Source organism: Salarias fasciatus, chromosome 4, assembly GCF_902148845.1.
Source record: "Salarias fasciatus chromosome 4, fSalaFa1.1, whole genome shotgun sequence".
Lineage (NCBI taxonomy): Eukaryota > Metazoa > Chordata > Actinopteri > Blenniiformes > Blenniidae > Salarias > Salarias fasciatus.
Window position 1 is genome coordinate 5,193,540 of NC_043748.1, and position 12,550 is coordinate 5,206,089.

Consider the following 12,550-nt stretch of genomic DNA (forward strand, 5'->3'; position numbering starts at 1 on the left):
ACGCTGCCACCGACACACAGCAACAACCGCAGCAGCACAGTCGGCTAATATTAATAACTATGCTAATATTATTTCTGCTGCTCCGTAGACAGCTGTTGTTGATAAAAATGAACTTGTAGCATCGTGTCCACTTCACACTGATGGGAAAGAGGCTTCTTTTGTGTCTTAATATCATTTTGTTGGCGCTATAGGCCATGATTACATGAGGTTTTTTTTTTTTGTTTATTTTGAATTAAGTAATTTGGAGTGAAAGTGTTCTCTTTTGTGTTTACATGGGAAACACATTTATTCACCTCTTTATTCCACCTTAACTTGGGCGGATGTGATATATTTACATCTACTGCAAGTTTCCTGTCTTTATTTCTCAATTAACTTTGATGCTACAGCCTTAAAAAAGCCTTATCATCTGCTCTTTTCATTACATCAATTTCTTCTGAGGCTCCCATAAAAGATTTCATGTTTAAAACAGATGACTTAATCAGAACATAATTTCTTTTATTTTACTTTACTGTTTTTTGGGGGGCAGAAGGCATCATTTCAATTATTTCTTCGTCCCCGAACATTGACTGTCAAACAGATTATTGATGGCCTGATGTTGGATAACCTCTTGGTAGCCTGAATAGGGGATATTATTTTGTTATATAACATTCAGATGAGACAAATCTAAATTATTAGGGATTTTTGACAAGACGTTTCAAGTATCTTGGCTATACCAAGCATCCTATTTATGGAAATCTAAATGACTTCACCCCAGGTTATTTCTGCTTTACAAGATGGATCATTTGTGTAAGTACTTTCAACTATGCATTTAATCCTAATTTGAGACCCTGATTTCTATATTATGAATCCAATTTGATATTCAGAAACAATCAGACGGAATTATCCAACCCTTCATATTCAAGCCGAATAGGAAACCCGAATTTGCCATTTCTTTTTATCAGGTTAAAGGAACTGAAAGCAGCACCACACAGACAAGAATGATGGATCAGTTTTAGAATGACATTTAATTTGAATTCAGAGTGGTCGTACTGCTGTCCATCCTCTGCTGGTGCCTCCTCGTGCACTTCATCGGTACTTGTCGGCCAGGGCGCGAGTCAGGATGCCCAGGAACTTGTCGACGGACACATGCACCTCGGGGGTGAAGTCATTGGGGAAGTTGATGGCCAGGACCACCAGGATGTTGTGGGAGAGAATCTGTCGCAAGATAAGAAAACTTCAAACATCTCAGACTTGGAAATATCAGCCGTTAATTTGTCTCCTTACCATAAATATTGCAACTACTACAGGGTGTAATATTTAAAATGGCAAATATGTCCATTATTGAACGTGATAAGTGTTTAATGTGTGTCCTTCCTCAATATAAAACACATAGGAAATGAAGAATGCCCGCTGCAGGGTTGGTGTGTGTCTGCCCAGACAATCATAATATCTAGGATAGTGTGGAGTGATGCTGAGGTACCTTGAAGTTCATGGGGTCCACTCTCAGGGTGGTGGCATGCAGCTTACTCAGCTCAGAAAGACCTCCAGTCACGTCGTCGATCTTGGACACAGCATCGGCGATTCCGGACATCACGGTGGCTCCGTGCTTCTTCACCGGTGCAGAGCCGGGGTTCAGGTCTTTCCAGTGGGCAAAGTAGGTCTTGGTCTGCGGGTACACCCACAGCATCCTGGAGGGGAATAAAAACAAGAGTGAATAAGTCCAATGGGCGTCAGAAGGAGCACCGAGCATCTAAGCTTTGGAGTGACATTCACCTGCCGATAGCATCGGCTCCGATGTCCGCAGCTTTGGGGGTCACTTTGGCCCACAAAGCCCTGACTGTATCTTTGTCCTTAGCACTGAGACTCATCTTGACTTTTGATCGGTGAAAGCTGAACGCTCAAAGTGTGGGGCTATTTATACATGAAACTGGGCATGTGCGCACCAGAGCTTCCTCCAAGATAAGCTGGTGATTTTGGACGGACTCCAGAGAACCTGATGCACTTGGCAAAGATAAGCAAATTCGCTGTAAATTGACTGTAAACTGTGAATTTTAAGTTGATTGTGCTTAAAAAATTCATGCAAACCTATTGTCTTGCAATTTTCAAGTAACATGTACATACAGTTAGGTATAAGTTCTTCTAACAACAGTTTACTCAATACAGCACACTTATATTTGAGTTTAATTAACTTGTGTAAAGAGAACTTGAAAATGAAACTAAGATGTACTATAGACTCGACTACTCAGAATTACTACTTCAAGCAACTATAATTTTAATTGAAATACATACTTTTCTAAATCAGTATTCTTAAAATTCTATTATTTATGTTGGGCTAATGAATGTGAATCAGTAAAAAATAAAGTTTACCGGTCCAAGTATCACAGTTTGAAGGAATCAGAGTGTTTTGTCAAGCGTTTGGGTAACCCAGCTGGATTATTGTAATTCCCTGTTAACGGCTTCTCCGAGCAACTGTCTAATCAGTCTTCATCTTATTCAAAATGCTGCAGCAAGAGTTCTGACAAGCACGAGGAGAGATCCCATCAGCCCAATGTTAGCTTCTCTTCACTGGCTTCCTGTTTAATCTAGAATAGAATTCAAAATCCTTCTCTTAACCCATAAAGCTCAGTGAGCGGATCAATGCTGAACTGACTCAGAAAAACAATCTGTTTGTACTGTCCTTTTCTCTCTTTCCATCCCCTCACCCGAACCGGAATAGCAGAAAGCCGCCACCTCTGAGTCTGGTTCTGCAAAGGTTTCTTCCTTCTAAAATGGAGTTTTGCTTCTCTAGTTGCTTTGCTTGCTCATGTGGAACTGTTGGGCTTTCCCTTTGAAAATGTGCTGTGTTTTGTGCAACGTAAATAAAGCTGAATTGAACTGGATTTAAAGTGAGTCCAAACAATGCACACTGAGTTCAGTCTCTAACCTTGTTCATCACCATATTTCCCTCGAGGACCACAGCAGTTGAGGCTCGGACCTCAGACCGACAGTCTCCACTGACACCAACCGTGATCACACGGCGTCTTCTACCTGAAGAACTTGTCTCTTTGCAGCAAAGACCTGACTTTGCTGCAAAGAGACAAGTTCTTGAGACGCTGCCCGTCTGACCCGACTCCGGAGGAGCAGTTAGATATGATGAGGATGACATGAGGTCAACGACTTCTTCAAGTTGTGACTCTTTTAAGTTACGGCTTTGGCAAAGCCATCTGAGTAGTTAAATAGATCGATCCTTACTAAAGCCGTCTTGAAGATTTCTCCACAGTTGTCCCCAAGAAGCATTGGGATGCGCCATATTTGTAGCCTAATGATAAATGTACGAATGTAAGAATGTACACTAGTAGTACTAGCAAGGCCCAAAATGTCCACTTGTTATAGGAGACAATCTGAGCATCGCTAGTAGTATAGCGATGTGTTACTGCAAGTAAGCTACATTGCACCTACTAGTATAACCAGTACTGCTAGTGAGGCTCAAATTGTCTCCTAGTACTAGTAAGAGTCAGAGTGAGCACTATTTTGAATATTTTTTACCATATTAATACTACTAGTAAGGACATAAGTGCTCCCAAGTTGAACTAGTAAAAGCCAAAGTGCCTACTAGTAGCACTAATTGCACAAGATGCTAGTTTGAAGATGGGAAGAATGACACATTAAGTCTTCCTATTGGCCCTTTAATGCAAAATAAATAGTACAGACCAGTCAAGACTCAAGATTTATTGGACTGCCTCATTTGGATTCATTTTGTGCACTAGTACTTGTTGGCCCTAAGAAATGCAGCGAGTAACGGAGAGCATATGAAGTGCCGTCTGAACCTAAAGGCGTGGCGCTCCTCAGAGAGCAGGGAGATAATGTAGTGCAGCAGAGCTGTGTTTCACTTTCTGAATTACTGAACTGTGTTTTCAATACTCGAGGCAAGGCAACCATTTTCGAGCTCTATTGGACAGCACTATTGCGCTCCAGCAACTGGAACTTTCTGTGAGGAGTTTTCACATCCCTCTTGCAAATGGAAAAACTTCCACTGTGCAAAATAATGCATGAAGTTACAGTGATAATGCCTGAGGTGGACTGACTGACTCTCTCTCTCTGTTATCCGGGTAATTCTTTTCAGGTGAAATGAGATGAAAAATCTTTGCTGCATGCTGCATCAGGTAAGAGTTCAGGAGGGATGCTGAGAGATAAGTCAGTCTATCCACAACACTAAATGAAGCATGTGCATTGTTACTGTGTTTGGTGATAATCTGAGAGAAGAAGGACTCTGTGACCCTTTTAAGTTCCAGGTCGAACATTCAGAGTGCTTCTTTGCAGATTTCACTGCCTGCGTTCTGCATGTCTGAATTTTCAGGGATGTTCTTCTTCCTTATCTTCTGGATTATCTTCTGGATTATCTACTCACCCCACTGCTCAAAAAGCCTCATCTCAACCCAGCCCAGTCTCACTTCTGCCATTCCTGTCGAAAATACCGGATGCTCAGTATTTAACCAAGTCTCTGAACATCTGCGGAACAACAACCTGCTTGACCCTTTTCAGTCAGGCTTCAGATGCGACCACTCCACTGACACTGCACTCCTATCAGTGAAGTATCTCTGCAGCTGGCAAGAGCTCCTGGTCTTTCCTCTTTCCTACTGCTGCTGAACTTGTCTGCTGCCGTTGACACAGTGAACCATCAAATCCTCTTATCCACACTCTCTGACCTAGGCCTCTCAGGTTCTGTCCTGTTGTGGCCTATCAACAGGGGTCCCTCAGGGGTCTGTGCTTGGTCCCTTACTCTTCTCTCTGTACACCACCTCACTTGGTGCAGTGATTCACTCCCATGGCTTCTCCTACCACCGTTATGCTGACGACACTCAGCTCTTCCTCTCTTTTCCACCTGACGACATGACAGTCTCAGCTCGGATATCAGCATGTCTGGCTGATATCTCCACCTGGATGAAGGAACGCCACCTTCAGCTAAATCTGTCTAAGACTGAACTCATGGTCTTTCCAGCTTGTCCATCTGTCCAGCCTCAGATCAGCGTCCAACTTCACTGGAGCCTACTTGTGCCCACAAACTCAGCCAGAAACCTGGGTGTCATGATTGATGACCAGCTGACCTTTAAGGTTCACGTGGCCTCAGTTTCTCGGTCTTGTCGTCATGCCCTCTACAACATCAGGAAGATCAGACCCTTCCTGACCCGACAGGCCACACAACTTCTGGTTCAGGCTCTTGTGATGTCTCTCTTCTGGCGGGTCTCCCTGCATGTACAGTCAAACCTCTACAGATGATCCAGAATGCAGCAGCACGTCTGGTCTTCAACCAGCCCAAAAGAGCTCATGTCACTCCCCTGTTCATCTCCCTTCACTGGCTTCCAGTTGCAACCAGAATCAAATTCAAATATCTCCTCCTGGCTTACAAAACATTTACAAGAACAGCTCCAGCCTACCTGGATTCCCTGATCCAGGTCTACTCTGCTTCACGCCCACTTTGCTCTGCATGTGAGAGACGCCTGGTGCTTCCAGCCCAGCACGGCTCTAAACCTCCAGTCAGACTCTTCTCCTCTGTTGTTCCCAAATGGTGGAACAAACTAGCAAACTCTGTGCGTTCAGCCGATTCCCTTTCTGCTTTTAAGAGACAATTAAAGACTCAATTGTTCAGAGAACACCTTAGCACTTAATCCATCCGACTCCACCTTAAGGGTAGAATAAGACAGGTGGTCCAAAACCCAGCACTTATTTAGCACTAACTAAGTTGACCAAAAAAAAAAAATAAATGTGGGGGGAGTAGTTGGCACTTCTGCAACTTGATGGCAACTCCTTTGACCAATCGTACTTGAACCAATTGAAACACTTACTAAAGGTTTCTTTCTTATTTCTGAATTCTTGCTTGTCTTGTACGTCACTTTGGACAAAAGCGTCTGCTAAATGAAATTGTAGAATTGTGGAATTATATCAATGAATATTAAAAACCCTCATTATCACAACAGAGTTATAATCAAACTAACCAGGTCCAGGCTGGAGTCAATGAATTAGGTCTGGTCTCTAAAAACTGAAAGCTATCAGTAATTCAAATCACATTAAAATAAAAAACACCCTCCACTCCCCCACTCCCATGACACATTTAGAAAAAGGAAACATAAAATTGAACAAATTTTCTCTCCATTTTCTTAAGAGTTCCTGGAGGCTGCTGACGACAGATTATGCCATCGATTCTTTATCTGAACTTTCAGACTTTCCGCACCCAAATAAAAAGATCAGCAGATTGATTTCTGTATCAACTGCCTTCATGGAGAATTTACCTCTCACTTAAAACCTATGTTTTGAAGTGTGTGTGTGTGGTGCTGGTGGAAATTTAGGTTTTTGGTATACCACAGCCAGTACCATAAAGTGACCCAATAATTTATCTCATGTTTTTGTCCTAAGAAATAAGTTTACTTAAATATTTTGAGATATTATTAGATTCATTTGCACAACATCCAATTTTGATTATCTACCAATTCTATTTCTTAATTTCTAAATGGTTTGTCATTTTGGCTACAGGTCATTGAGTTTTATATCTTCATCCATTCAGGGAACGTTTTAAGAGAAAACAGTGTTCCATATTTTATCATTTCAAGGTCTTTATTTGTCCATATTTGTACTAAGAAACCGTGCATCAAACTATATACAACACAAGCAACTGCTCTATATTGCAAATAGTATATAATAAGCTAATCACATGGAAGGATGATGAACTGACCTGCTAAAGTTTTTAGTTTAAAATAATTTATTTCCATTTCTGGGCGAAGAAATTGTGATTATATATTTTGTAGCAATAATTATTACTTTTATATGTCTTGTAGGAATTCTGAGATGCTTAGAAGAAGCAAATGACAGAAAACAGGGTTGAAGTGAAGAGTCATGTGTTCAGAGCAGGCTCGGAGGAGGTGTTGTAGCGCCCCTTGTCGGATGGTGCAGGAATTGCAAACATAAACTTCAGAAAATCACTTTTCACTCTTGCGTCTTATATCTTATGTAGGAACAATGCCAACTGCCCCATGAGGCAAAAAAGGCACACACTGAGGGCGCTGTGGCCTCCAGGGGGCGCCACAACAAAGGGGGGGGGGGGGGGATCATCTTTAATAATAAAGCTAGATATTGTTACTGTTGATTCTTAAAATGGGAAAGCTCACACTGATTCAAAGGTGAAATGCCCAATTAGTATTCATACAAATAATATTAAATAAGTAACTGCAATCCAATGTTAAATAAATATTTCACTGTTAAGGCAATAAAGTTGTGTCTAATATGATGTGCAGGGGAAAAAAATGTATATTTCGCATGCATATTAGAAAAGCCTCAGAAGAGCAAAGGGAAGCAGCATCAGGAGCAAATGCTAGACTGCTGCATCCCACTGACTGTCCAACTCTTCTGAAGAGAGTTCTGAGCTCACAGCGGTCCATTTCAAGCTCCAAACAGCTTCACTTCTCCAAAACAACAGGATAAGTGAAGGCGTCAGCATGAATATTCTACCAGAGTCAAGTGTTTAAGAAGAGGTTGTATGGTCAATAGGAAAGGCTGGACCAAAACTTTGAAAAACTTGCACATTCAAAATGCCGTTTTTGCACACATATGTATAAAAACACACAGAGTATTTTATCTGGCTTTGGGTTATTTTCATTACATACAGAGTGTAAATATAGCTTATAGTGTTATCATTTGCAAACTGTGTGGTTATTTCAGTTGTCAATCAATCAATCAATCAATTTATTTTTGTATCAATGTATTTTTCAGTATCACAACAGTTGCCTCAGAGGGCTTCAAGATGTTACATTGGTTGGTAAAAATAAAAACAGTGAATAAGCAGTTGTTTCATATTGAATGTTGAATTTCTACTTTATTTGCAAGAGTTTTAATTTCTACAAAAACAACGCTATTCCACTAATTTTGTGAACTGCAGATGGAAGTGGACACAAATTAATCTGTGGCCTGTAGGCAACATGTGAAGTAGAACTGGCTCTGTTCAGTAATCATATGATTGGTGTCTAAGTTTGGATCTCTGTCTCACTGTCCCTCAACAAAACGTTATTCACAAATGAATTGCTCTCAATGGCCAGACTGCATCAGTTAGAAAAGGAAAGGCTCGAGAGGTACACAAGTTTTGCTTTTAAAAAACTAAAAGCAAAATTCATTGAAGTTTTTTTTTTTTTTTTTTTTTTTGCATTACGCTACTTTAGAATTTAATTCAAGCACCCTTTCTGCCATGCATATATTACCAAAGCTTCTCACATGCCCAATAAAAAACTTTTCTTGCTTATGAACTCTTTGATTCCTGTTTCTTTGGGTTTCTATATTGTGGTCATCGTGGATGAAAAACTAAATCCTTGAGGCATTTTTTTTTATTTGTACAATTTATGTGACTTAACTGAGATTAATTATACTTGTGTATTTGCAGAGGTTGCATGAAACAAATGACTGCTTTTCAAGCAGTGATTTATATTGCATGTCTATATATTGCTCTTCTCTCACGGAAAAAGCTCACACTTTCAGTTAAAGAATAGACTATAAACTTTCCTATTTCTTAGGATTACAGTTCAGGCCAGCCTGGACCATTTTCCAGTGATGCTGCTGTCAGTTTAGGGAGATCTTTACACTGACCACTACATCCATATGATATATCATCATAACATGTCACTAACCTTCAGTCTTTCTCCTGTGCAACACAAACTCCATGATCTGAGCCTCCTGTCTCCATCAGGTCTGCAGGGATGAGCTGGTATTCCTTCTTTTGTCAGTCCATGTGTTTGTCTGCTGCTATTTGCCTCTGTCCTTTTTCTGTCTTTCTGAAGGTGTCCAGCAGAGGCCCGCCCACTGCAGAGGTTTCTTCCATTAAAGGAAGTTTTTGCCTTTCCAAAGGTATTGTTTTGAGATATGAAGATGCATGTTAATGATGTGTTATATTTAAATTGACCTCTAGTATAAATCATATCATATATTGGTGAAACCTGAAGCACCCATCACATATTGATTGGTTATTGGAGTTTATTGTCTTTTTCAACTACTATTGCTGCACCAGCCACCAAAACAAATTCGTAGTAACTGTACTTGGCAATAAACCCAACTCTGATTCTGAAATGATTTAGATATTTCCCATTTGGTCAAATATATTGTCACAAAATCTGGAAGTGGAGTCAAAGAAGGCGTCGCCAAGGAAAAAAACAAAAAGAAAAAAAAAGAGAAGGATGAGCAGAAACCAAAAGTTTAGTTTTTCTTTGCATTTATTCTCATGGTGCAGAATGATGCACGGTTGTCTTTTCCACAACAGATTTATCGGTACTTCTCGGCCAGGGCGCGAGCCACAGCAGCCAGGAACTTGTCCATGGCCACGTGCACCTCGGGGGTGAACTCGTTGGGGAACATAATAGCCATGACCACCATGATGTTGTGAGCAGCAACCTGCAGAGAATCAAAAACAGACAGTGAGATGATTTATATGCCCGTAACATGCGGGCTGCGTAAAAGCTGAGCTGCGCGTCTTTACGCGTTCCATTTGCGTCTTTTTGCGCACCTTGAAGTTGGCGGGGTCCACCCTCAGGGTGAAGGCGTGCAGCTCGCTGAGGTTCAGCAGACCTGCGGTCAGGTCGTCGATCTTGGACACGGCCTCGGCCACGCCGCCCATCACGGTCACTCCGTGCTTCTTGATGGGGGCAGATCCGGGGCTCAGGTCCTTCCAGTGGGCGAAGTAGGTCTTGGTCTGGGGGTAGACCACGATCATCCTGGAGGGGGAGAACAATGTAAATAAGAAGGTCGAAGTGGAAAAAAAAGTAAGAGGAAAAAAAGAAAAACGGATGGGGGGGTTACCTGGACAGAGCATCCTTGCCAATGTCCGGTGCGTGGGTTGAAATCTTAGCCCAGAAGGCCCTGATGGTATCCTTGTCCCTGACAGTGAGAGTAGTCATCTTGCTTGAGGTATGACTTGAACTTGCACGGCGAGGGCCTTTTATGTCCGCAACAAAGCAAGTGCACACCCACCGGCACCCCCTCAAGAAATGGGCGTGGCACGTAAACAATGCAGTGGGAGAGATTAGAAAGTTGTGACGGTCCAAAACACAGCCCATTGTGTTATATCTGATATTGTTATGTATGTTTGTATTCTGGCATTTTTTAGCAAATAAGAACTAGAGGTGTGCTTTCCAAAACTTATACAAACAAATATACAATGAAAGTACTAAAGATGTAAATTAAAATATTGCAGAAAATCAGTCAAAACCCAAAATCAATAAGAAGGGATGATATAATTATGATATATACATGAGCTTTAGCAAATGATGCATAAAGAAACCGATAGGTGAGGATATGAATAACTTGCAGCAACAAATTTCCATTAGAACACATCTGTCTGAAGGCATAACCCCGTTGGGTGATTACACATACTCAAATTTTACTTATTTCAAATGAACAGAAAACCAGTCTGCAAGCCTAAATATTTTGTCTGTGATGCTTCATATCCGTGGTAAAGATGTCTTCACCAGCAGTTACTAAATCAGATGGAGCTACTTCTGTTACAGAACACAATAAAGAGAAACACTAAAATCTACCATTTTTGTCTGATGCAGAGGAATTTGTGTTATCGCTTTAAACTAGTAGATATTAAAGAAATCTCGATGTCATAGGTTATGTGATAATGGCAGAAGTGATCAAAGCTTGAGTATGTTGTTATGATAAATGTAGTGGAATATTTTTTTATTCATGTCTGTTTCTTTTCTTTTTATTTTTCTAGAATTTAAATTCAAATGTATTGTTTTGTCTTGTACCACAAAAAAAAAAAAGAAGTGGATCATTACTGTCTTTTGTCTTTAGGAACAAAACAACAACACAAATGATGATTGTGTGATGATAAGAGCCCCCCTGCTGTGACACAATTAGTGCATCAGAAAGCAGCAGCAGCGTGGAGGGTGGGGTGTTGTTGTCAGATAACAATGCTTCTCGCTCCACATCATCAGCAGAGGTCTCTGGGTTCGCCTGCGTTTTCCTCTGAGTGCAGCACACCCCAGTCTGCATCTTCTGCCTGGATTTGATCCACATTTCACATGAAACTGGAGAAACTGTTTTTCTGCAATATCCTGACGCTGTTTCAAAAGTTATCCAGAGAAAAAAAAGGACACAGGAGGGAGGATAGAAGTAGGAGGATTTCGTGTCAGAGGCAAACAGCAGGAATATTTCATGGTCAGTTTGAGAAGAAATGCTAAAATGAGTTAATTTTCTAACATTTTAATGAAGCTGATATTGTTCCTTTCATATTGACAGAGCCCTGTGAGACATACGCATGTTTGTCATAGTTTGAATACAAAACGTTGTGTGTTTGTCCACTGTCAGTGTTAATCCACTGTATTTTAGAAACTGATTGCTTAATATTTGTAGAGCATCAACCTTTGGAAATGTTTGTGTGCCTCATCAGAAGAACTCTGTCTTTCTTTAACTCAGTCGGCTCATTTTGTGTCTTGAAGATATTTTGCTTGCGATTGTAATGTGATTTATTGCGCTCGACATTTGTTTGACGCTTTATTGAAATGGAAAAACACCCTGAGGAAGTTTTTGTTGTGTTTATGGATGTTTGCAAACTTGAAAGCTTAAATGTGGCCTAAATGATCCAAGCTGAGGGGTGTTTCTCTGATGGAATGAGTCATGTCAGTTTTACTCTTTCCTCCAAAAACGACACAAATCAATGATGAAATAACCAGAAAACAAGCATTTAGAGTTTTGTTTTTTCACATTTGTGCTTTTATTCATCATGTCGCTCAGTGAGCTGGAGCATGGCGGTACAGATGAGGTGTTTATCGGTACTTCTCGGCCAGGGCGCGGGCCACGGCAGCCAGGAACTTGTCCATGGCCACGTGCACCTCGGGGGTGAAGTCCACGGGGAACATCATGGCCATGACCACCAAGATGTTGTGAGCAGCAATCTGTGAAAACAGGAGAATCACAACAATGACAATGATGCTACTGAGAGTGTTTTTTTGCTGTGCTCCATGGGTAAAGACTTCTGGACTTTGCGCACCTTGAAGTTGGCGGGGTCAATCCTCAGGGTGAAGGCGTGCAGCTCGCTGAGGTTCAGCAGACCTGCGGTCAGGTCGTCGATCTTGGTCACGGCGTCGGCCACTCCATTCATCACGGTCATGCCGTGCTTCTTGATGGGGGCAGATCCGGGGCTCAGGTCGCTCCAGTGGGAGAAGTAGGTCTTGGTCTGGGGGTAGACCACGATCATCCTGCAGGGGGAAACAACAATCATGAGTTCACTGGGTCGGCTTGGTTAAAGATCTGATTTAAAACCATAACCGTCCAGAATGGGGATCATATTCACCTGGACAGAGCGTCTCTGCCGATGTCCTCCGCATAGTCCCCAATTTTGGACCAGAACTCCTTGACGGTGGCCTTGTCCCTGGCAGTAAGAGTAGTCATTTTGCTGATGTGTGCAGACGAGGTATGCTGTCAGCAGGGAGAGTGAGGGCTTATATACCTCAAGGCAGCATGGAAACACATAGCCCCCCCCCCCCCCAAAGATGTGGGTGGGGAGGCGGGGAAGTGGCAGTGCTCCATCAACCACCGCCTGTGTGAGATAAACATC

At 41.7% G+C, this 12,550-nt stretch overlaps 3 protein-coding genes across 3 annotated transcripts; all 3 read right to left on the reverse strand.

The window, feature by feature from the left end:
- Positions 1-985: 985 nt before the first annotated feature.
- LOC115386852 (hemoglobin embryonic subunit alpha-like) lies at positions 986-1,913 on the reverse strand. The gene is made up of 3 exons (XM_030089303.1): positions 1,753-1,913; positions 1,460-1,667; positions 986-1,194 (listed from the first exon to the last, which is right to left on the reverse strand). Exons 1-3 carry the CDS (start codon positions 1,845-1,847, stop codon positions 1,066-1,068), a joined length of 432 nt encoding a protein of 143 aa, XP_029945163.1. The 5' UTR covers positions 1,848-1,913; the 3' UTR covers positions 986-1,065.
- Positions 1,914-9,252: 7,339 nt separating this feature from the next.
- LOC115386857 (hemoglobin embryonic subunit alpha) lies at positions 9,253-9,884 on the reverse strand. The gene is made up of 3 exons (XM_030089306.1): positions 9,787-9,884; positions 9,494-9,701; positions 9,253-9,381 (listed from the first exon to the last, which is right to left on the reverse strand). The coding sequence occupies exons 1-3, from the start codon at positions 9,882-9,884 to the stop codon at positions 9,253-9,255; spliced, it is 435 nt and encodes a 144-aa protein (XP_029945166.1).
- A 1,859-nt stretch (positions 9,885-11,743) lies between these two features.
- LOC115386680 (hemoglobin embryonic subunit alpha-like) lies at positions 11,744-12,384 on the reverse strand. The gene is made up of 3 exons (XM_030089096.1): positions 12,287-12,384; positions 11,984-12,230; positions 11,744-11,888 (listed from the first exon to the last, which is right to left on the reverse strand). The coding sequence occupies exons 1-3, from the start codon at positions 12,382-12,384 to the stop codon at positions 11,760-11,762; spliced, it is 474 nt and encodes a 157-aa protein (XP_029944956.1). The 3' UTR covers positions 11,744-11,759.
- Between the last annotated feature and the right edge of the window lie 166 nt (positions 12,385-12,550).